This window comes from Gallus gallus, chromosome 5 (assembly GCF_016699485.2).
Source record: "Gallus gallus isolate bGalGal1 chromosome 5, bGalGal1.mat.broiler.GRCg7b, whole genome shotgun sequence".
Lineage (NCBI taxonomy): Eukaryota > Metazoa > Chordata > Aves > Galliformes > Phasianidae > Gallus > Gallus gallus.
This window is the reverse complement of record NC_052536.1, coordinates 51,053,664-51,079,359: the sequence shown is the minus strand read 5'-3', so window position 1 is coordinate 51,079,359 and position 25,696 is coordinate 51,053,664. Positions and strand designations below refer to the sequence as shown.

The 25,696-nt window shown below is 40.1% G+C and overlaps 1 protein-coding gene across 3 annotated transcripts; it reads right to left on the bottom strand.

Moving 5' to 3' along the window:
• On the bottom strand, positions 1-25,275 carry ADSS1 (adenylosuccinate synthase 1). Of its 3 annotated transcripts, XM_001235679.7 has the most exons (13): positions 25,013-25,275; positions 13,880-13,982; positions 12,706-12,768; positions 12,293-12,343; positions 11,896-11,962; positions 10,663-10,770; positions 10,225-10,306; positions 9,297-9,423; positions 8,061-8,215; positions 6,950-7,074; positions 4,893-4,990; positions 4,294-4,443; positions 1-3,042 (listed from the first exon to the last, which is right to left on the bottom strand). In XM_001235679.7, the coding sequence occupies exons 1-13, from the start codon at positions 25,193-25,195 to the stop codon at positions 2,990-2,992; spliced, it is 1,365 nt and encodes a 454-aa protein (XP_001235680.5). In that variant the 5' UTR covers positions 25,196-25,275; the 3' UTR covers positions 1-2,989. The 3 variants fall into 3 exon arrangements, with proteins under 3 accessions (XP_001235680.5, XP_046797901.1, XP_046797900.1); XM_046941945.1 differs by lacking the exons at positions 13,880-13,982; positions 25,013-25,275 and having other exon boundaries at positions 12,619-12,730; XM_046941944.1 differs by lacking the exons at positions 13,880-13,982; positions 25,013-25,275 and having other exon boundaries at positions 12,676-12,730.
• Positions 25,276-25,696: the final 421 nt, after the last annotated feature.

The following is a 25,696-nucleotide window of genomic DNA, read 5'->3' as shown; positions in this document are numbered from 1 at the left end:
TTACTTTAAATTCATTTTAATGTGTTTTTCAGGACAAAATAACAAGTGTGGATCCAAAATTCACTTGAAATATCTGCATAGAGGGAAAGATGTGAGCATAGATTGCACATTACTATGGAAATGCTTGGTTTTCTTTCCTTTCATAAAGTGCATCATGCCAGAACTGTAAGACCATATACAGCCAAATCAAAATTAACAAAAGCTTCAAAATCCTATACTGCATGTATTAAGTCGCACACATCTGACTATGAAGGCCATGTTATTGAGGAGAAGTGTGAGTACCTATGTCAAACACATTAATGTGCATGAGTGAATCAGTAATTGCTACCTTTTAAAAACTGTACTATAGTTTTTACAATGAATTCTGTTGCTTTGGCAGACATTTACCCTTAGCCTTCCATCAGGATACCATAGGGGATGACACATCAACCAATTTCACTCATTATTATTGCACTTGGCTGGGAAGGAAAGAGAGACCAAATTCATCACAGTGACTGTTAATAAAATCAAATTTCAAACAATACAATCCATAAAATAATGGGAAACAGCCAAACTGAATGCAAATTTACATTTAAATGTTCTTATCAACCATTACGTCACTCAGTAGATTAAATAGCTTTCTGATAAAAACCTGAATGTATTCACATTTAACTCAATGACAACACAAGTAAAATTTAATAGGAGTAGATTTCATTTTAGAAAATCCATGCTGTGAAATGAAATGCACAGTATTACTTTATTGTAATAAAATAAGTCACAGGATAATTGTCTACGGTATCAAGTCCATTGACAACATCACTGGGTTTTCAATGAATCCTTGAAAGCAAATACAAGCAATGTGGATCTAATAGACACTTAATGGAAAAAAAATGGAAAATAAAAGATTAGGTGAACAAGAGAAGTAATCCTGTGAAAATTAAGCTATAAATCCTCACTTTTAATACGCCAAATACATCATTCAGAGTTGATCATTTAATCCAGTTATTCAGTGTACAGAGTGGCTTGCAGTCATTGTGGACTTAGTCTATAAATCAGCTAAAGCTTAAATACAGTGGCCATCCCTAACACAAATGCACCCATGAAGATGGGGCCAAGAAAAGGAATACATCAGGTTAATCCAGTAGGCAAATACCAGATGGTGAAGCTACGTGAAAACAGAACTATTGCTATATCTCCAAAAACCTTTACGCTTAAGTTACCTCATATAAACGAGGTACATTTCACAGTGCTTGTACTAATTAGCACTTACCAAGCACTTTTCAGAAGTGCTTCGTGAACATTAAATAAGGTCAGAAGTCTCTTTCATTTTAACTCTCATCGATATGAAGGGTAGAGCTTCCTCAGCTATACAAGGACTGCAGATTTGAGCCACAGAGCTCCCCAAAACACTGGAAAACAGGCGAGGAAGTTTTACGATTTGACGTTCTACAAATTGCAAAACAGTATCAGGGAAATTAAACGACTTGCCAAAGACCAGCAGAGGAGTTCTGTCTGAATTCAGGATTCACAGCTCTGGGCCGTGAATTCTCTGATGCAAAGAATGTTATTCTTTTGTATCCTCTGAGTTATTATCTCAAAAAAGGGGTATTTTCACACTTTGCGCAATGGCATTACTGATGCTGTGTATGCCATTTTTCCACAGCCTCTGGGAATGATATAAAAATACTGTTAAAGCTCTCTGAGACATATAGAGAAAAGAAACATCTATTCTGAAGATTTCAGTTATGGAATAAGTTGGCTTCTAGTGTATTCTTCCTCTACAAGAGGTAGGCCTTTTTTGAGAGCTCCTGCTGCGTAACTACTAAAAGTTAGAAGACCCACAAAGAAATCCAAGTGTATTCTTGAAGGTTCAGGGGACCTCTCCATGGCTTCTACATGTCACAACCCTGGCTGCCACATGTCATCCCCTTCTATAATTAGGTATTACATTTTGCTGAGGAAGGTCAAAATGTGCGAGGGGTGTAAATACCGCAGCAGTCATCGTTAAGTCATGCATTGATTTATTCTTGGAACACGGGAGATGTGGAAGCAAGTGTGCCACACAGAGCTGCGAGTCCCAGGTTCCTCAAAAGACAACTACATTAAAACTCTGGAAATCACAATCACTGCAGAGCAGGAAGAAATGTCTCAGTTTCACTAAACCACTGCATGTTGTCTTGGCTGCACCCTCTTTACATGTTCAGTACCCCAAGGACTCTCTTCCTTCCACTGTCATTCACTCCTTCCCTACTGCCTAAAGTAAAGACTGCATACCTGACAGTCTCTTCAAGGATTGCGTGTTCGTACATGGGGTATTTAAGAGTTAGTAGACAACTTTATCCAGTTTGGCCCCTCTGCAGATGTTATTTCAGTTACTAGAATAAGCTCTGTGTTAAAAAAATATTTTAGCTTCTCTCCATTCATTTCAGTGGGCTATAAAAAAATAGTTATATCAAAATCATATATAATTGTGTTTGCTTTGCTCAGTCAAAAATACTTAACTTCACTGTGTTTCACAAACTGAAAATCTGTATAATCCTACCACTCCAAGAACACTGTATATGTCTTATTGCTGCCAACCCAAAGACATAGACATGTTAACACTTGAAGAGGAAGAAAAAAATCCAATCTTCACAAGTCTAAAGTCACCCAGTAATTACTGGAAAAAGCCTAATACCAGTTTCACCGAGAAGAAATAATTCTATTTTGACGTAAAATACTTTCAAATAGTAATGTCTCAAATTTAAAAAAATATATGGAATTTTTTCCTTATTTTGTTATGCACTTTTTTGATTTTTCTTTCTGATGATGGCCACCAAACAGATTTTACACTGAAATCACCAAGACACATAAGATAAATAAAATGTTACAATACAGAATAGGTATTTTGTTTCTATTCAATTCCTAGAAGAACATGTTGGTTTTAAATAGTATCTCCATTTAAAGAGGAAACAGTAAGGAACAAGCAAACACTGAATTGTGCTTCAGATCACTGAACTTCTTCCTTTGCTTAAAACAGCTGGATCATTGACTCTCTTGATTTTCCAACTCCGACCCATTTGACTAGGGAAGAAAAAAAATATTTATTAGAAGAATTACCAAATTGCAGTGTTTTATTACGCTTCAAAACAAATTAGCCAACTCTGCTGAAATGCACTGCTAAGAAGTTTTACTATCCAAAATCACTTTACTCCTGCTGCATTACCACACCATAGTGCAATATATTGAAGTTTGAAAGCACAAAAATATATCATAAACACAAAGCATTGCCAATGGAAGACCTAACAGAAGGTCAGGCACTTTTATTGTAGGTTTAACTCTTACCATCTTCAATAATAGGATGTCTAGCTAAACCCCTACAGAAAGCAAGAGCTCTGTCCGAGTAGGACGCCAATCAGGAGACAACAATGTGCACACACTATAATGCTGTTAAATACAAGGCTGCAATTAAGAACATTATCCAGTGGAAGCAGTCACCCTAAATACTACATCAGAACTGTTCCACTTTTTACTGCCTATAGATACTATAGAAATGATGAGGTATGCCTCCTTTAGCCATCAGTTCCACCAAGGCTGCATGCCTTCGCACTGATAGCCAGAGAAATAAAACAAGGAGAGCTTTGTTTACATATCCCATCACTCACATCTCTATCTATGACCATGCGCTGAGCTTCATGCTTTCCTATAAGACAATCCTAATCTACGAAAAACACCGGTATTGCCACAGTTGCACACAGCTTACACCCTTAGAGGTGACCTTTGATGAGCTTTATGGAAAACAACAGCCCACATGCTAGCTTCTCAAGTTTGCTGTAGCAGAAATCTCCTTCCAGCATTCATGCCACACCTAGCCCCTGGCATCTCGAGATCTCCAGCAATTCATTCAAAGAAAAGTGGACTGATTAACCTTCAGAGATCGATCACGTTAAGATTCTCAATTTCCTAAGTGGAAGAATTGGTTTCAATAGCTATGTATCCATTACACAGGATTCCTTTGGCTGGAGAAGTGTGGAAGAGGGTCAAAAACCAAACAAACAAATAAACGAGAGAAGTCTGTGTTCAAAACAGAGATGCGGTGCAGGAAGTGAAAGGAAGAGATCAGTTAGAGGAAGACATTAGACTGAAGCATGGTGCAGAATACCACCTTTTGCAGCTTCTTGGCAAAGTGTTCTTTACCACTGCCAACAAAACCACAGATGCTTCCATCATCTCCTGCCCAAATCAGGCCAACCCCTGGCTAAAGAAGTGAGCACCTCTACATAGCTTCTTCTGGGTATTGTTGCATTGTCATAGCTGCATCTACCTAAGATTTACCTGGCACTCCAACATGGTTTTCCACACATCGAATGTAATTCTGGGCCTTGGGAGGAAGGTCCTCCCATTTTCGTGCACCAGTTGTGTCAGTCTTCCACCCAGGCATTGTTTCATACTCCACTTCCACCTTCTGCAGTATCTCCTGATTAGCTGTGGGAGAACAATTTTTAATCACAGTTGAATTAAGCCATTCCACCTTAAAAGAGCACACGTATGGTTCCTGCCCAAGAATTTTTGTTAGCATTTAAAAATCTAATGAATGAGGAAAAAAAAATGTAGAAAGACACAGTATGTCTACTGATGGGATGATTAGGTCATTCTTAATTTAGATTAATTTACGTTACTTAGGAAGATTACTTTGATCCAAGGATCCAATAATTCAGTTTCCTTGTCAAAACCTTTGAATGTACTTTATGTTGCCAGAATACTAGAGCAGTATTTTTTAGAAATGAAATTATTTGATGTTTACAATAGTTCCATTTTTGGGTTCAGATTTGCACATAGGAAAACTCCTACACAAGATCCAGTAAAAAAGAAATTAAGCCTGAAATGAAATATACGTTGAATATGAAAATGAAAATATACGTTGAATAACATACCTGGAAAATACGGAATTCTTTTTCCACCCAATTTGTAAGCAACACCAATTTTAATCTCATCAAGGACATCAAGAATATCCAGCTTTGTTAATGCCAAGCTGCACAGAACAACATTGGTCAGAGTCATACACATGACTGATCTTTATTATTTTCCTCTTTCACCTTTTATGCTAGGTTTTTTCCACTAGTTCTCTATTCAGAAATCCAACCCAAGCAATTCAGCAGCAAAAATACACAAATGTATTAAACTATGAACACTGTTAATTGAATTCATGCCTCCGGAATGAATACGTGACTGAGTTACTAGGACACATTTCCAAATGCTTGGCTGCTCATACAGGTGCACAGCGTTCATTCAGTTCAGTGCATTAAAATGCAAACTGACAACACAAAGCAAAACTTACTGCACTTAGTTTGAGTGCGTACGTTGGCATGCCACTTCACATCACCACTAACAATTCTCTTAATTCCTCCTTATTTACAACAACTGTAAGACAGCTTTATTTACTGTTTAAAACAGACTTCACAAAAATAATCTGGTTTATACAGTGTAGCACAGGAGGTCTCAGTCTGACATTCAGCACTCTTGCTGAGCTATCGGTGTCGTCAGTTTACTGTACCTTTTCCATCTTTTGAATTAACACAATGAAAAACAAAAATGGAACCTCAAGTAAAAATAAGCAATCACCAATCAGAATTAAACTGCATTTTAAAATTAGTCAAATTCTCTAGACGCAATATGCCAGACCTTGATCAATAAGTCCATGAACACATAAGGATTTGGCCAGGTATATGCACATATAGTCCATGCTGCATGTGCTCAGTAAATGCATGATGAATGCAACGACTGCATGAGACCACGTTTTGGGACAGAAGAAACAAAGCCAGTTCTTCAGCTTTTTTTTTAGTTTATATCTCCCCTGTGTTTTAGTTGTCAGAATTACCAGAGATGACATAGTTTTGTTGATGGAAATGTAGCACCTGTATAGAACTGAAATGGAAGGAAGTGTAATGCTTTCCTAACAAATATTTCCACATTAACAAGAGCTGTTTTAAGAGAAAGCAAACAATAAAATCAAGCAAATAAAGTATTTTGAAAACCCTTCTGATAAATCAATGAACAGAGATCATTCTAGATATTGTTCCATTCTAGCACTACTGGCATAAACAATACCAGTTAAGTCTTGGTTTCTAAGATATCAAAATGCCCCCAGTCATGTGCCTGTATATATGAATAATGTGCCTGAATGCAAAATCTACACCTCATATAAACACAACTGTTAGGAAACTTTTGCAACATTCTGAAAATATGGATTGTAATTTTAAACTACGGACTTCTTCTACAGTTACCAGGGTTACAGCAGTAGACAAACTAGCCTAATGGCTTTACAGTCTTGGCTAGTTCCTTTAAAATGCTGATTTGAAGTATGTTTTCAATTATAAAACAAGTTATTAACCAAACATGTAATTCACTCGCAATTAAAATAAAAGCTCAAACAGTTAAAAGCAGTGTTTATAATACAATATAGGGCTGTATTTTTCTAGATAAATGAACCTGTCTGAGCTGTGCCAGTTGCTGAACACTTTGTGTGACCCTACTTATTTCACTTACAGAGTAGTGTGTGCAGAATTGCCCATCCAAGTCTGACTCACTAAAGCCAGTTAAAGCCCCAAACCATTGGCTTCGAGCTAAGACAGCTGGAAAGCACTGGATCAAGAACACCACAACAATTTGTGTGAAAACTAACTGATATTATCAATCCAAACTACACTGATCATCTGATGTAAACAAAGGGAAAACATTTATGAAGAAAAAAATCACTTTTAAGATGGTGCAAAATCACTGAAAAAGTCTAAGGAGGTAAGATTATCATCAGCACTAAGACCATTTTTAGTTGCCCGTTGTCAATTACTGTATACAATTTTCAGCTGCCCGCTGTGAATTAATTGCTTAAAATGTAACACTTTACTGACTTATATTAATGTTACCTACATATTTATTCTGCGAAGCACAAAATAATCACTTCCAAATGTAGCGCAAAATCTGTGATGCTTACGCAGTGAATCCGTTGATCATATGAGCATATTTCAAAATGACAAGATCTAACCAGCCACAGCGCCTCTTTCTGCCTGTAGTTACTCCCCATTCGTGGCCACGGGACTGTAAAAGATCTCCAATTTCCTAAAATAAGACAGAAAGAATACTTCAAATGTGACTTAGTTGGAGAGTAAAGCCCCTCATGCACAAGATTCTTATATCTCAATCATTAGCATGCTTAAAACGCTTATTAAGTATGTCTATCTTTTCTTCTAAGAGTTTGCTTTTCATTTCTGCATTTGGTCTTTTGGCATCTACTGTACATGTTTGGGGCAGACAAATGCTTGTGTGATGTGCAGAATAACAAATGTCTTTTCTGTGCTCAGGGCTCCTAAGTCCTACCACAGTATGAGGATGCCAGCTGTTCCCTTTGATACTGGCAATGTTTATGGGTTGTTTTTTTTTGTTGTTGTTGAAAAAAACAAAGCTAAAGCTTTACACTTGTGATCCATAAAACCAGAGGATGTCACCAATTCATTTGCAGCTATTAGCAAGTGGGTTTTAGTGAATACAGCTTTAAATCAAATTCAAATCACTGACTGGAGAATGCTGTGCGCGTAGCTCATAATCAATACGCCAAACTTATTGTACAATATTTTCATTATCAAGAAACCAGAAAACAGTTTCAAAAGAACTGAAAGCTCTCTCCCTCTTTTTCTGATCAATTTATGCAGACTTGCTGATGCACACACCAAAATTTTTCAATAAATGATATGGAACACAGGCTGTTAAGTGTATGAGCTGTATCTTCTAATTTAAACTTCTTGAGATGCACCAACAGCTTCTGTACAGCATACTCCTGTCACTGAAAAGCCCCTAGATCAGATAAAATGCTGAAATCTGTTTTTGACATCATTCATTACAGCAGAACCATCGTGGTAACCTAATAGCACCACACCTATGTTTCTTTCCTCTAAAGAAAAAGGACTGATATTTATCACATAACTCCTGTCTTCATGAGTGCAGCATCCTGGTTCTGTTACAGTGCTTATTTATTTGTAGCATACCCTTATCCCTTGAACTTATTTCTTGGCAACCATGTATACTGCATTTTGTAATACTAAACCTACATTAATCTGCTCAGTGGGGAAGGCTCCAATTCCCACTCGAGTAGTATATGCCTTCACAACACCATACACATCACCAACGTGCTGGGGAGGAACACCAAGTCCAGTGCATACACCACCCACAGTGCAGTTTGATGAAGTCACAAAAGGGTATGTGCCTGTCAGAAAAACAAAACAGCACAGCTCTGTTTCAGCAATGACAAAAAGCAAAGAATGACTTTCTTTATTAGTTGAAGTTTTCCTCTGTATGTTCGACTTCAAAGCTGAACTGAAGTAGCAGCTGAAGAGGGTAAGTTCTCTTTACTACTTGCCCCCTTTTTGCCTTTAAAAGAACAAATTGAGTTCTTCTTCCCCAGATCACTTCCTCCTATAGTGAATGATACACATTCAGATTTCTAAAGGTCCAGAGATAACCCCCACCCCCATTAAATGAATGGCTCTTTCTGCTCAAGCACCCGATTTATCCAAGCATTTTGTATAAGCATACTGTTACTGATCAACAATTTCACATAGCCAAGTAAGAAAATGTCCTGCTTTATCAAGTATGCATGACCTGTTTCAATGTGCAAGTTTTCCTGCATTCATTCTTTGTAACTTTCACTGAGGATTGCTCACAAGGGAGAAATTTAAAAGCATCTCAGCATTATTTCCAGCAGGCACTTGATCTATTAAAGGATGCTGTCGCTGTGTAAAGCTTTTTTCATTGTCCTATGTATCACATAAAGTATTTCTGCAGCATCCACAGTGTCTCACATAAAGGTCACAGTGTGACATTTCCAGTGCCTTACACAGGCAGCAATGAGTATCTGCTGAATATTTTCTAAACCTTCAGAGATTACTCATGCTCGCCACACTGTGACTTTGGATTGCAGCATCTTTCTCATTCTTTGTTTCATCCTCGTGGAGAGTTAAGTGGTTTAATTAGACTTTTGGTAATAGAGCAGAGCAGAGATCAACTGAAGAAGTTAAGCTTATAAATTATCTGCACTGGTTTAATCCTCTCCACTGCAGAGGAAATACTCTCAGCAGCACTGCAATGGGTGCCTGGTCTGTATGGCAAGGTGCACAAGCATTCAAAAGTAATAAAAGAATATCTAGGACTGAAATTTCAGCCCCAGTGGAATAAACTTTCGTTTATTATTAGCTATTATTTTCCCATTCTTTGCATAGCAATTATAAATACAAATCAAAATAAAATGAGTCTCTTGGGACTTCACTCAAGTTTACAGTCCAACATACCAAAGTCAATATCAAGTAATGCTGCATTGGCTCCTTCAACAAGGATCTTCTTCGGAGAGCCATGAAGAGCTTCATACATAAAATACACACCATCTCGAACCATGGGTCTTATTTTTTCAGCATATCCCTGCAAATGTGAGTGGAAACATCAGCCTTCCCGAACAGTAGTAGCTGAATTGCTAGAAGAAGAATGGTGATCACTTTTGAAGAACAAAACATACAGATAAACACTAGTGCACCAGCTTCCCTAGCTGCATCTCATCTGAAAAAGACACAACAATCAGGTCATATTTCATTAAAAACAAACTAATACACTGAACTGCTAATAAGAGTGCACAACTTGTTATGGCATTGGAAAGCTGTAATTTCTGCAGCATTTCTATTCACAGAGATGATGCACACCTACCTCATTTTGTTGGTGGCCTATAGCCCAGACACACCGAGGAACATATAGATGAGACTAAGACTTAGAAACAATGCAAGCTCCAGAGGGAAAACAAACAAAAGAAAACAAATCACAACACTTCTCATGAACACTAAGAAGATATCTTTAAAAGTAGGGTGTATGCTCTGAACAAGTACCAGGCAAAACTTGGGAAACATTTGAGATTTCTTCTGTGTCATCTTCTCTTCCCTATTCAAAGATGTCTCACCAGGGGATCTTCTGAATTTATTAGAAAAATGTCTTTTATGAGTGAAACCAGGATCTTGAAACACAGCTTCCACAAGCAGTTCCTCAGTAAGAACTGAAGCAGCCTTGGTCTGGCTGGAATGAGACTACTAACTGCATGCATCACTCTCAAGTCTCTCGACTGCTTTAACACAACAGAGTAATTTTTTTTAATGAGAAAAATAATTGTATCAATTACAGAATGCATTTAATGCCCATAAGGAGAATATTCTATTGCAAATCAGAGTATTTCCTTACCTTTAGCTTTTTCAGTTGTCCCTCTATATCTATATCCAATGTTGGAAACATTGACTTGTACTGTTGTGCCAGATTTTTAAATCTGTAAAATATTTAAATCACATCTATGAAGAACACTCTGAGTTACTGCTCACAGAACCTTTGGCAAGAGGGGAGGTTATATTATACGCTGCATACACTGATGGCTATGTAAAGAAAATACACAGAACTTTAATATCTCAACCAGCACATTTCCTATTGTATATAGCTAGATTTTAAATGACACAACTCTGTAAGTAAAGGAAATACACACACATTCTTTCCAGTTTTCTTCTCCTGGATAATTTATATAAAAAATCCAGACCAGACACGTTTTGAAAAACATCTCCTTATAAATAAACCTGCCAGCCAAAATACATTGCTCTTTAACATAATATTTAGAAATGAAACTAGTTGTACCTTGAAGAAAATTCATCAAAGTCAGAAAGGAGGTCACAGATTCGAAGACCTGTTCGTGCAGCTTTGGAAGAGTACGTTGGTCCAATCCCTTTCTTCGTCGTGCCAATACTAATTGAAAAGAACCCCCCAGATGTCTATTAACATGTGCAAAAACATCCCTCATGCTAAGTAGTTTGTTACAGCTCTGCTATGCTACATGCTGAGCAGGAGCCCTGAGACAAGAAAAATAAGCACTGATGTTCCATAATAGTAAGTATATAACAAATTTCATGCTTCAATGGACTTGCATAATATTGGTAATATACACAGTATGCAGTAAAGTATTAAGCCTTGGATCCGACTGAAATAAGCTGAGTAGGAGTACGTGTGTATATACGTATTTTATATAGAAACTACAGTTACTCTACTATCTTGTCATACTTATCAAACCAAAAGAGAACAAACGTATTCTTCACATTTTCATAGCTGCAGCACTGCCCATGATTGTAAACAACCAGTTTGGTGAGCTATCAAACTGGTCTCCTATGGCTTTAAATCCAGTAGCTGAGTCTGTTTGAATAAAACTACAGCCAAAGAACTCCTGCTGGAGTATTTACCTTGGATAAAAGGATAAAAATGGAGCTGCTTCCCTACCTGCATGCCTATTTTCATGTGCATTTTAGAAAACTGTTACTGGGATCTCTGTCTATGAAGATTAACAGGAGACTGACAGAATAATAGCGTGCTCATATAAACCCTTTTTTTCTTCTAAAAACAGAATCATGAAGTATGAATAACTACATACTGTGTTACTGTGTACTGCCAAAATTAAAATAGAGACTGTTATTCCCATGAAGTTTAAGTGAATATACAATAAACAATTATCAGCATGGAACCTAATCCTGTTAACACTTCCAACCCAAGTCAAAAAATCATTACTAGTCTCATATGCAGGAGGAATGGAAGCATCACTTCAACACAAATAAGACTTAAGGATTTGTTAGGAATTTCAAAGAGCTTTTATGCGTTGCAGAGAACTGGAAAACAGAATTACAAAGAACTCATATCTTTGGTAACATCCCAATTTAGCATAATTTGTACACTAAAATAAATAGGAGCAGAACAGAGTCACAGAACTATTGAATCAGCAAGGCTCTTTACAGATATATTGCATTTCTGTTTTCCAACATCCAAAAACAACTCGTTTTCCAAATTTGCATAATTATTATTGAAATGAAAGTGCTAAAGACTTACTTTTTTCCTTCTTGGGCTTGACGTTGCACTTCTTGGAGCCCATCTACTGCCTGGTGAAAGTCAAACACTGCAATGCAAAACCAAAGACATAATGAAGGACCAAAGGAGAAAAACATTCTTCTTTAAGTCACAGACATCTGTAATTTTAAAACTAAGCGCGTTTGTTATTAGCATGAGTATAAGAACCCCTCATGTGAAAACAGAGCTAGTATTGCTTTAACACCATGAAAACATGTAAAACATCATTCTTTAGCAGGTACAAATTCTGTTGCAGGTACACAACACAGAAAAGAAATATTAGATCAAATACATGACTGTATTGTAGAGTGATAATGTAGTTCAGTGCCATAAGTTAAGCATTGATTTGAGTCTTCTCCATCCTTCAAATACCACTTACCTATATGCGCTCTGTCTGATATGATCAGTCTTTTCTCCCAGTCTTTTAAACCTGTTGAAAAAAATAAAAATGTCATTTCAAAAGGGGGATTCCAGCTGCTCTGATTGGTCACACCTTGAGATTTGAGTTTCTCTTCTTTTTTGTATGGTTTCTCAACATGTTTCTTATTGTCACCTTTCTCACTTCAATACGGATTTCATTTTCTAGCCAACATAGTTTCAGAACGCATAAAAATCCATGGCATCCCATGGAAAAACTACGTTTGAAAAAATCTGTCTTAAGAGCACAACACAATTCAGCATTTTTAATACTGTCCCCACCATTACCCAAAATTCAGAAGGTTACTGCACTGAATAAAGCAAGGCTTAAAAATCCCTTCATACTAGCTGTCAGCATAAAGAAATGATACTAACCTTTCTTTTCATTCTTTTCAGCTTCTTCAAACAGGCCTGGTAAATGTATAACCACTCCATTACCTTCAGGAAGATAAACAATTTGTATTAAAGCAAGAAATAAAATACTCATTCTCAGGGTGTGAAGCATGTAAACATTTGCTATCTGAAATTTTATTTAGAAAGGAAGACAAGGTTTCTCACATTTCTCATTATGTGGGATTTTTGGGGATAAATCTCCATTTTGGATAAGCAGCTGTAAGTCTGCTACAATCAGACAAAACTACTTGCTTATTGCAGATGTGAGCATACGGCCTGCTGCAAAGTCAGCTGAGTTAAGCAGATTCTTTCCTTTGTTTGTGGTGGACTTTGCACCAGGAATTTAGTCTCAATTGTTCTCGGATGAAAGCTCAAAGGAGTCTGCTGCCTTACAACACCAACAAGTCTGTATGACAGCATTTATATTTTCTTCAGCATTCATGAATTAATCTTAAACTCAGCTCAAACTAGTGCTGTAATGCATTAGCAATGCCTTCTCCCTCCTATTGAGCTACAGTTCAAAATCCACAAGCAGTACAGAACATTACTGATGAGATGTGGATTAATGATTTAGTGGGCTGGAAACAGCTGCTGCTTCCTTCTTGGGAACATTGGAAATATCTGCAACAGTCTCTCTCTGCCTAAATTTAGCATAACTCAGTTAAACTCTTCACTGTTTTACAAGAGAATAAGTTGGAAAGCAAGATAATACACCGTATTTAGTGAAAACCAAGAAGTTTCATATATTTCAAACATGCATTCAGAAATGATCAAATGCAGCATAACTGAGACTACAGATCTGTGACTCACTAGCATGCACTCACTTCTTGCACATATTGCATGCAGTTGTTCTTTCAGAAAGAACTATAATTTCGGACAAGTGTAAGGTTTCAACTTGCCTATCACTTAAATACGAGTTTAATGCCCAGTTAATAAGCTTTTTATGATGCTGTTTGCATTGAATATCATTACAGTGAAATACAGCGTCAGCTTAAGCAGTTTGAGTTTATAATGCAAACAAGAAGTCAAACAGGTGAAGCTAAAACAAATTTTATGAACAGTCACCTATGTTTTTCTTTGCTGTAACTATAAACTATGGTTGCAGCTACCTGCTGAGTAGCACTGCTTGTTAAAACAAGTTCCAAATTGGTCTTACCGATAAAAGAAATTGCCTTTGGATTAATAATGCCACTAGGGAACAGGTGGAAATCATATTCTTTCCCATCGACAACCACAGTATGACCTGCGTTGTTCCCACCCTGAAAGAGAAAGAAACAAAGAGTTAACTGCCCTATATCTTCACTCTAAACTCTCAGCAAATAATGTGATAATATAATCTTTTTTCCACCTTACAGTGACTTGAACTACTGTGGTACTGTGGAAAATGGCTGAGACAGGACTATCATGAGAACAAGAGATTTCAGCAGATCTGTGTCGGTTTGGAAAGTCGAATTACACCATGGCTGGAGTCAAGGCAAAAATGGGACACAGCAAGAATGAATGTAAGAGTGAGAGCAGGACAAAAACCCTGAAACTTTCCGGGAAGAAAACTGAATTTAACATGTACCCACAGGGTCCTGACTCTGACATACCAACACAAATCCACAATTCTGGGGCACCTCCTGTGTTCAGCCAGTTCTATGGGGTTAAGGCTACAACTCCAATATTTCCTTTTGAATGGAAGCACTCCTTTCCCGCCCACAAAGCAGATGCTGCTGTAAAGTTAAGAACACGTCACCTTTGCAGCTTCACACAGTATCCTAGTCAAACAATGATTATCCCACTTCACACCACCTCTCAATGGAGTCTGCTGCAATTCCTGACTTAGGTGATCATCTGCCAGACCTGAGAGCAGAGTTTGTATTTTCTCAAGGAACTGATTTTTCCCAGAAGGCTTTAGAGGAGGGCAATGAGACAACTCAGACTTGGGAAGAGGTGAGTAAGTCAAGAGCATGCAACAATCTGAACTAAAACAACAAAGACTTAATTAAAGGTCTAGTTTTAACAAGCACAGTGTTTATTTTTGCTACGATTATCAAGAATTTCCTAACCAAATGATGCCCAAACAAATGATGTCTTTGTTTAGCAAATGCTTAAGAAGGGACATTAATTTTAACTCCTTTATCAATCAGCTGTGAGAGCATGCATATCCAAAACCTGCTGACGCACAGAAACATCAGCAGATATGATGCATCCTGTCATTGCCAAAACCTTTGAAGTCACTTTTAGCTCCCTGAATAGATAACATAAAAGAAGAATTCCACAGCATACCTTCAAAACAGCACTTTCCTGACCTAAAGCTAGAATTGACCGCTCTTGAACTGCTTTTGCAATGCTGCTCATGCTGGTCTGCATTTCCTAAAAGGAGTGTCTTGAGTATATTTTTTACAGCTGAACTTAATCCATTTCTGCAAATACAATTGAAGTGGAGGCAGAGCATTGAATTGTCCAATACCTACAATTAAACATGCAAAACATAACCACTCTGATGGGATACTTTCTAATTGTTACCTTTTGACTTAGTAAATTAGACACCTTGAGTTTCACAGATATTCTGACAAGCTGGTAGTCTAATAGCTCAGATACTAAAGATACCTACTCCCTTTCTAACGTTACCAAAGTTCCAAGAGTCAACCTAGGGCTTATACGAGCTTTATTTTCTTGTTTATTAATGATCGGGAGCTTGAAAGCTTACACGGGCTGCAATAGAACGTGACATGTTTGGAAGTCCAGTGAACTACTGGGCATGCTACAAACAGCACTGTGCAATGAGCTTCCATTCAATACCCAGACTCAGCTCACAGAATCCCTGCTCTGAATCAATGTACCGCCCAAAAATCCCACAGGAATTTTTTACACATCTGCAACATTAGCATCCACTTCAAACTTCCTTCAATTGCAGCAACAAACAGCAGCAATGAAGTGGGATTTGAGAACTACAAAGTGTTCAGCATGCCAAACAATGACAGCAGTCATAAAAAGACTTAAATACCATTTAGGAAGCTCTTTTCCAGACACTGCTCAAAAACCCATCCTTTGCAAGCACAGCCTGGACCCATCAACACTATTTGTCTGCATGGCCATAGCTGATGTTCCTCATGCCAGATGTATTTCAGAGCTGATAAATGCTCATTTTTAACAGTACTTGGTAAGTGTTAAAGGCCTCCACATTCAAAGCAAGTACCCAGCAAAAATAACTTTCACTGAAGTCATTTGTAGCCTGCAGTGGAAAATTAGTATTCAGTCTTATGAAAGCACCTGCTTTCATGCTTAACAAATCCATTTTTATTAACTCTGAAAACCCTCTAAGTTGAAGCTTTATTAACAGCATTAAATATGCATCACTTCACTGCATTTTGCTAAGGAATGCTTTGTTACCTCGTGCTACTTTACATTCTACCTCTTTTCTTCTAAAATCCAGAAGACCACCAGCAATATGGTTTAAACTCAGCAACCTGAAATGCCTGTCATTCCCAGCTGGAAACAAACTTCGATGTAAGGTAAGGAAAGAACTGTAACACTTCTTTCAAGAGCATCAGGAACCATACTAGCTTCTAATAATGAAAGTATGAAGGTACATAATGTCCCAATACCAGAAGGAGCCAAAGGAACTTAAGCTAACGAATAAACATATAATCTTTTTTTCTACTACACGGGCTAATTCAAAAAATACCTTTCCAAGTTCTTTTATTGCCAACCTATTTGTAATATTGCATGCTTGTATAGAAGTGACATACTTTGATTACTACTCTATAGTACGTGAACAAAACCACTTCATCAATACAACAGATCAAGAAGCTTTTACATCCTACCAGTGTTAACAATCACATGCTGGTGCAAATAATATCTCTAAGGTACGATAATAATTATTATGAACAAACTGGCAGAAGAGAACATACAGTCTTTGTCATTTTTAGTAGAACTTACAAAAAAGAATTAAGAAATAAATTCACCTTCCAAAGTGCTCAGCCATTTGAACATTCCTCTCTTCTGGAAAGCTGAAACACCCCAAGATGCAAACATAATTTCCATTCAGAACAGTCATGCAGTTATGAGGCTGCTTAGTACCTGCAGCAGGAACTATCTGCTTGCACCTAGATTCATAATACATGTTTGAATAGGGATGGAATACGTCCTGATGCTCAAATGCATTTCTGCCTGCTCTTGCCAGGTGGCCAGTGTGCAAGAGAAGTCTTGGATGGGAGATATCTATGCTAGAAACCAGGTGGAAGTGCCTGAAAACAGTTTCAGTCCACTGGCTGCTATGGCTAATGTGATCCTTGTGCATATAAATGGGAATAGCAGGTAGAAGCAGACAGACTGTATTACCTTTCCTTTTGGCTGTGGTGTAATTGCTACTGGAATACCATGTTCTTAGTAGTTGGGCAGCACTACAAAATGATCTCTTCTGGCATTCTAATCCATGAATTCATAATCCATGAATTGGAATGCCTACTCTAAACCAAGAGCCTGTGATGTCTGCATCTGGAAGTAAATGAAATTCCTGGCTACCACTTTCTATAAGTGTCCCAGCTCTACTAATTCCATCTGCCATTGAGCTACAACATTTGCTGACATACAGCTGCAGCTGGAGGCCAAACACTTCTCATCATACAACGTAACTGACAATAAAAGGCTTCTCTTTTTTCGTTTTCGTTTTTGTTTTTTTTAACCAAGACCTGCCTGTACAGCTTTGATAATCTCCAACTCAGTTCCAAGAAGGGGATGGTAACTTTTTTCCTGGAAAAAAAAAAAAAAAAAAACCACCAAAATGCAATTATTAATAAGAGCTGGGTTAGAGAATGATCAGAAGTACACTCACACTAGAAGTAGGGAGCAAGGATTCTGTTTTTAAAACTACGGTGGTGACAAGCAGCTGGAGTTGCAAGTGTTCCCTTGCTAACACTGAGAATCACCAGCCAAACTAAGGCTGCCTGCTCTTCTTCCCTGACGTCTAAAAAACCAATTTAACTTAACAACAAGGCTGTATTAGAGCAGCCCTGTGGCCCTCCTTGATGACTCATAAAATTAAAGAAATGCACAGAATCGCACCCTCCCAATTGCAGCAGTGATCTTGAGAAACTGCTGAATTCCCTTGGATGCAGACCTTCCGAAGCCTGAATGAGAGCATCAGGATGATCACAGACAGAAACGCCCCTGACAGCTCTGAACAAAACTTTTGGTCTTTTAAAGAAATATATGAAATATTTCTAATGTAAATATCTGAAGCTGAAGCACATATCATATTTTGCACCAGTAACATTGTATTATTCCTTCATTACTAATGAAAACTCAATGCAACTTCTGCAGAGACCTTGGTCTTCCCAAGTATCTGAAAAATGCAACTGGAAAATCCAGGTCTAAGTCAACTCTGCTTGGCAAAACTGTCAGTGTAGAGAAACTAGACATGCTTAACCTTAAGACATTTTTTAACTGAAATGAAATTGTTGTCAAACCACAAAAACCAGGTAAACAAACCAAAACTACTACGACAGACCACCACTACAGCAAAACAAACTCCAGCAGAAGCTCTAGAGAAAATGATCGACTCAAGGTAGATTTATTGAAAACATGAGTGGAAGAAGCATTCTGACTCCTGTTAGCAGAATCCTAAAACGAAGGAACACAAACAATCTAGACATGTCTGCTGATCTTCAGTTGTCTCTTGAAGAAGTGCAGTCATGTCCCCGTGGGAAGTAACACGATCCAAGAATATGAACGTAACTTTGCTTTTATCTGTAAACAAGTTAGCGACAGCTAGCGACTTACAAAAGGAATGAAACAGAACAGATGCCATTTCATCTTAATTTTCAGCTGCTTTCTTTGATGCTTGTAGAGGATAATAAATTTATCAGGCTTTATGAAGGGACTGGAAATTAAGCTAGCTTTCTTATGGAGATTGGGAAACATTAAACCTGACCTTCTCATCAGTATTTATAATCCTGGTGGTCCTGAGATGATCTCGCTGCTATCCAGCGGAGCGGCTAGTTTAAAATAGCCGTGTCATCACGTTGTTCTAAATCCTAAAATGATACAGCGTAGCAGGTAACCAAGTGTAAGTAAAATGAAATACAGAATTTGGATTAAATGGCTTACAAATGACAGTTTGCTACAAAAGAATTTCAAGCTTTGAAGGGTGGACTTCTTTACTATAAATGTATGTGTGCCTGGCAATGGGACCGTCAGCCTTCACAAACATTACCAAAATAAAAAACAATAATTCTGCAGTCACACTCAGGACTCCAAGGTCGATTTCTTTGCTCATGATCATTAATCACTGAATGATCAAGAGATTAAAGTCTTTGCATGCTGCCTTATCCTCTATGAAGAAGTTATGCTAAATATCACAGTTAAATCTCACCAAAAGGAGAGCAACACAATACAGGCACACAAACGCAGAGAAAAAAGCGGACAACAAGCACTGCAACCGCATGTATTCATCACATAAAGCTGACCTAATTTAAACCCTGATGCAAACCATTCCAGCAGCCCAGGATCAATGGGGACAGTCAGGGCATGTGGCTGTTTTGCCCTCTGTCAGCAGCTCAACAGAGAAAGAGAGGAAGCATTCCTGTCACAAACGTAAACCACTGAAAAAAAAACTCATTGTCTGGCATTTCTCTTGTGTTTGGTTTTCATTATTTGACCATTTGCCCACAGTATATTCCTTTGTGTTCCTCAAAGTGCCATTTCTAGCACGCATGGTATTTACATTCATCACCAGGACACGAGAACAAGGAAATAAGGAAACTTACAAATATGCAGCAGATGTTGTTTGGATACATCCTTTCACCCCTTCCTACGTTCTTCTTTGATTTTATAGTGATCTCAACCTCAAAACTTTCTCAGGCTTTCCTTACTGCTTTAGCCCTTCTCAATACTACTTCACATTCACTGCACTAAGAAAACCAGTCACTTGCTCTCCCTGCTGCATAAAGATGCGGTTAGCTGCAAACTGCTCGACTACAAGTGACCTTAACAGAAAAGGTTTCTATCCACATTTCAATTGCCTCTGTTCTTCTTTAGTGTAAGTATCAATTTTACCTTTTGTTACCTCTGTCTCAAAAGATCAATGATCCTCTTTTAATACTGAATACACTTAACGGAAAAGCATACCGAGTTGGATACATGAAATGCTTTAAGAAGTGACCACATGTTTAGAAGCACCTTAATATGAGAAGTTCAGCACATCTACAAACAGCTCTTCTTATGGCAACGACATTTTTACAATTTGGTGTACCTTCTTTAATGTCTGTTCTGAAGGGAGCGCCAATAGCATCAAGGAAATTGCTTCCAGACTGCCAGAAGCTGCAGGAGTCACAGGTCTGACACAGCCAGCCTGGGCACAGGCAGCACTGGCACACACCAGGTGCCAAATGACTGCTAGAAAAACCTTAAAAACACTTGGACTACTCTGCGCTGCTAATTCACTGTTACTGCTTTCAGTATGAAATGAAGGAAAAACATGCATTTGTACTGCCACTATTTTGCTTATCTGTTCATTAACTGAGATCAAATCCACTACAGATGATGATTACTATCATAGGTTCTCTACTAAATATTTACTAGTAGGTTGGTTTTCTTTTTATATCTTCCACACTGAGCTTTTGGAAAAGTGTGTTCTCTTTCCTCCCCTTTAAGATTTTATGGAGTTGTTTATGGCGAGCTTTGCCCCAGTGCTGTTGGACATTCTGCTGTACGACTACTTATTGCATGTAAATACTTCACCACAAACAGCAAAACTGTTTACTCTCCATTACAGAGGAAACTCAGACATTCTTGGCACACACCTTTGTTATAAAAATGAAAGCGTCTCATGAGCTTTTATTGTTTTTGGCAAAGACATAATACACTGCATGCCTTTTTATGACAACGCATGCTATTTCCTTTTCCATTCATATCCACACAGTCCCATGCAGTAAATATGTTCAGTGAAAAGTTATTATTACAAATGCTCCTTGCATAATTTCAGTCTCCTTAAGGAAACAGCTACAATCGCATGGATGATCAGCTGCCTTCAGTTAACTGTGACCTTATCACAGTAGTTCAGTGCATGATTTTTTTGGGAACGGATCTAATTTGAGTGATGCCTCTGGATCTGTAGCTCTGCAGCTGTGACAGTCAACTGTTTGCTTGGTCACGTTCTAAACCAGCTCTGTGAAAACACCCAACCAAAAAACACATAGAAAATCTGCCCACAAGCTCTAGCCTTGGAGGCAGTCACACATAAAAAGCTTCTGACAGCATGGCTGGGATGAGAGCTGTCACTGAAGAAACCTGGGCCTGCCCAGCCTGGAGAAGACTGAAGGGGGATCTTATTAGTATGTGCAAAAATCTTAACAGAAGGTAGCAACAGGATAGGGTCATACTGTTTTCTGTGGTGGTCCGGCAGTGGGCCTAAACCTGAGCAGAGGAAGCTTCATCAGCATGAGAGAAAGACTTCCTCAGTGTGAGGGTAACAGCATCAGACCAGGCTGCCCAGAGAGGTGACGGAGTCGTCTTCTCTGGAGATGGAGAAAGCTCATCTTGATGTGACCTGGGCAAGGTGCTCCAGCTGGCTCTGCCTGGAGCAAGGTGGGCTGGACTGTACAATCCCAAGGGGTTCCTTTCCAACCTCTATCACTCTGTGAAATCACTATCTGAGGACATGTTAAAAATGAAGTGAACTGTGCTCCAAGATATGTTCATGCTTGGATTGTAAGCAGTCTAAGTACTGAGCTGAAACAACATGATCAAATTGAGAATCTTCCATTCAGGTAAAATCCAGTTCTGAAAACTCAGGACAACTGAAGATGCCAAGGTTTTAATGTACAATTTTCTTTATTTAACACCATTTCACATTTCACTTGTGCCTGTGAAGGACTGACCCCCTACTCCCATACACCAGCCTGCCTTTCCTCCAGTGGCCCAGGAAACAAGTCATTTCCTGCGTGGCAAACCAGCTACAAAATATTTTCTTCATTAAAGCAACAAGCTAAAAATACTTGAGAAAAGTTGAATGAAAATTATACTTCCTTTGGTAGAACTATTAGGGAAATACTATTCTGAGATCTTTTGACTCCCATTTGGCCCTGAACCTAAATTCTATTCAGGAAAGAAAGCAATTTTAAAGTGCTAGATCAAGTAGCACCTAATGAAGAATTACCCTGTTGAGACATGGTTTTAGAAGACAAACATCCTCCCTTCCACTATTAGCTTTTCAATCTTGCTACTTTCATTTCACTGAGGACTAAAACACACTGTTTAAATCAGTGTCTCAAAACACGGAGCAGACAGGACATCAGGAAATAACCCAGTGAATCATCCAATTCTAAAACACAAACATTTCCTGAAGAAACTTTTTCTGAAGTCTCTTGAAGACTTCAGAAGATCTTCACCATGTCTGATGTAAGCAATCTATTGAAAGGTTCTTCAGTTTCCAGGAGGGATGGGAAATAGGAAGATTCTGGTCCAAATGCTGAGGTGTCTTTATGTCAGCATAAGCCACTAATAAATCTCTCAAACTGGTTACTCCTACAAGTTAATCACTTACCATTACCCCACTGGGAGAACATTAATTAGTGCTGTTCAAATGCTCGGACACACTCATATCCTTAATAAATCTCAAGCGTCAGAGAAGACAGTTATCTACTTGCATGACCAACTTTGAAAGCATCAAATATTATTACAACAGCACATTTTAAAAGTCTTCTATATTGTCAGACGTGTAAAAAAAGCATGTAAATATTATAGGATTTGTATAATTTTTGCTACTCTAAAGTAAATAATTACTCATATTTTCTCTTCAAGTGTTTCACATTTACCCTTAAGTTCTAATCCTGAAGCGAGTTCTGTTAAATCTCATACATATGTGCGTACACTTGTGTCAACAAACACTGTTCTGAGAAGAGTCCAGAGGCCTCCTGGATTCACTTGCCTTCCATCCACCCACCCAGGTCTCATCAGCATGCAACAGAAAGCAGATCTAGATGTGCCCTGCAGCATACTAAGCCATCCAGCCTACTCTTAGCACACTAACCCTTCTGGCACACACACACTGAGTCCTGCATCCTCCCAGCTGCTCTCCAGCTGCACCTGGGGCCATACTTGTGCATCTATCAGCTCTCCGGATGGACAGAGAATCCATCTTGAAAGCAACCTCAGGGCATCACAGCGAACACTGTTCAGAGGGAACCAGTATGACTTCGTGCAGTAATAATGCTAAACACACGACTGGCCTACAGGAAATGCTTCTCCTCAGCTCTAACTTCTAAACTCTGTTTCCTTCCCAAAGCAGTTATGAGACCTGTGCTTAAGTTCCTAGCAACAAGTTAAAAAGAAAACAGAACAACAACAACAAAAAAGATACAGAAGACTATAGTCCTTCTAATACATATTCACCAGCTAAATTTCACAGTGACACATTTCCTCAAGGTGATCCAAGACCTTGGGAGCTCCATGTTCCCACTGAAAATACTTCCTCCACCTTTAAAATGCTTAACTCCCATGGCAGTATTTATTTACACAATATGCTTAATTGGAGAAACATCCTCAAATCTGAGATGATGACCCCAAGGACATCTGTAATTTCTCACTAGCTGTAATGCATTCTGAAAGAATAAGTTTTGTGGTACATAGCAACTGAACTGAACTAAGATGCTGACTTATTAACACAGTCACATGATTTACCAGAATCTTTAGTGTGACAGTTACAAGCACTACCAGCTCTATTGATCCAATATGCTAGAGCCACAAAATGGCTTAGAAGGGACCTTAAAGCCCACGCAGTTCCAAATCCCTGCTGTGGGCTGGTTGCTCCATACCAGATCAGGCTGCCCAGGGCCCCATCCAACCAGGCCTTGAATACCTCCAGGGATGGGGCAGCAGCCACAGCTCATGATTAACACTTGAAAGCATTCCTTTAAAAAGTTATTGCAATTATTAGTGACTGTCTTAGTGTCTAACTGGGCTTGTATTAAGAGACTAGATTAAGGTTTTAAGATTCCTTGCATTATGGAACATGTGCAAAGAAGGGCAATGAAGCTGTGAAGGGTCTGGAACTCAAATCTTATGGGGAGCGGCTGAGGGACCTGGGGTTATTCAGTCTGGACAAGGTCTCCCCTGAGCCTCCTCATTCTCTACAATAACCTGAAAGGAGGTTGTGGCAAGGTGGGGGTCAGCCTCAGCTGCAAGGTAACAAACAGCAACAGGACAAGAGGTAATGGACTTAAATTCTACCAGGGGAGGTTCAGGCTGGATATTAGGGAAGATTTCTTCTCAGGAAGACTGGTAATGCAGTGGCACAGGCTGCCCAGGGGGGTGGAGAAGTCACCGGCCCTGCAGATGTTCAAGCAAAGGGTAGATGTGGCACTGACTGACACAGTCCAGAGCAGTAACAGGCAAGGGCTGATGGTTGGACTAGATGACCTTTAGTGGCCCTTCCAACCTTAATGATTCTGTGATTATGCATACACATATATAATATTTATAAAATAAATACTATTATGTATACACACAGTTATATATATATATGTGTGTGTGTCATATACAAATATATACACATAAAAACAAATGCTACATGTAATGTTCCTTGCTTTCAAACTGTTTAAGTCTCACACTTCTGCAGAACTTTTTCCATTTAACAGACCCACGCTCCCATTTGATTTTACCTCAGAATAAACTTCCAGATATTTCGCACGCAGTCTCCCTCTCCCTACAGCCCCTGCAGTAAGAGTCACTAAAACCCTCACTGACTTACACTACCCAGCTGCTCTCCGAACCAGTTAAATAACGCTATTCTCCAGGAAAACAACGCGGAGGGAATACCAACCCCATGACAGGGCGCTTCCCAGCGCCGAGAGGAACGGACCGAGAGGCGCCGCGAACCCGGGTCCCCAGAGCCGGGCCCGGGGCAGCGCCGTGAGGGGGCAGCGCGACCGCCACCCGACACTCCCGCGGGCAGCTCCCGGCGCCGGGGGATCTTGTGTCGCTTATCGCGAAGGGTCAGCTGTTTTTATTTATAGAGCCGGGCTTTTTCTTTCCGAGTGGCATTTCTATGCGCCGCCCGGGAGGGAGGTGGGGGCAGGGGGGGGAAGAGAGCGGCACGGCGTTGCCCACCCCACACGCTGAGGGAGAGGGGACGGGGAGGGGGTAAGGAGCGGGGAGGGGAATGGGAGCGGGCGAGGAAGCAAAACAACAGCGGGAAGCGGAGTAGGGCGGCACGGGGGAACGGACAGAGGGGAGACCGGGGAAAGCAGCGGGGAGCGAAGGGTGAGGAGCGCACGGGGGAGCGGCGGGCAGAGCCACCCACCTGGCAGCGGCACACGATGTCCGACTCGGTGGCCAGCAGGTCCACCACCTTCCCCTTGCCTTCGTCCCCCCACTGCGCCCCCAGCACCACCGTCACTTTGTTACCGCCCGGCTCGCTGCGCGCCCGCTTCAGCCCGCCGCCGGGGTGGCTGGTGCGGTCGTTGGACGCCCGGGTGCCCGACATGGTGCTGGCAGTGTGGCCGCAGCCGTCGCCTCGCTATGCCTCGCCCGCCCCCAGCCGAGCCCGGCCCCTGCGCGCTACCCGCGCCGCGCCGCCGCCTCCGGCCTTTAACGGCGCCGCCGCCGCCCGCCCTCCCCGCGCGGCGCGCTGACGTGCGGGCCCGGCCGCCCCGCCAGCCCCGGCCCCGCCAGCCCGCCGCTCCCGCGCTCCCTCGGTCTCCCGAGCCCCTCCCCGTGCACGCACCGAGCGCTGAGGCGCGCTGCTCTGGTGAACGTGGGCCTGCGTGCCCCTCACACACACATATCTGGGGCTGCGGCACCGACAGACGGACTTTGGCCGGGATCACGTGGGACTGCGAGGCGCACGCACGGGAGCGTGCAGTGATCGCTGCGTGTCGCCCAGCCGTGGGGCTGTGGCATTGGGGTACGACGCACTCATCTGAGGTACATCTCACTGGGGTGCGTGGATACTGCAGTCCCGAGAGTGTGTGGCTGTCACCGTGAG

Coding starts and splice junctions, on each gene's coding strand:
- ADSS1 (XM_001235679.7), bottom strand. CDS start 25,195: ATGTCGGGCACCCGGGCGTCCAACGACCGCACCAGCCACCCCGGCGGC. Junction 9,424..10,224: donor GACAACTGAAAAAGCTAAAG/GTAAGGAAATAC, acceptor TCACATTTGCAG/GGATATGCTGAAAAAATAAG. Junction 4,444..4,892: donor AAGAATTCCGTATTTTCCAG/GTATGTTATTCA, acceptor GTTCTCCCACAG/CTAATCAGGAGATACTGCAG.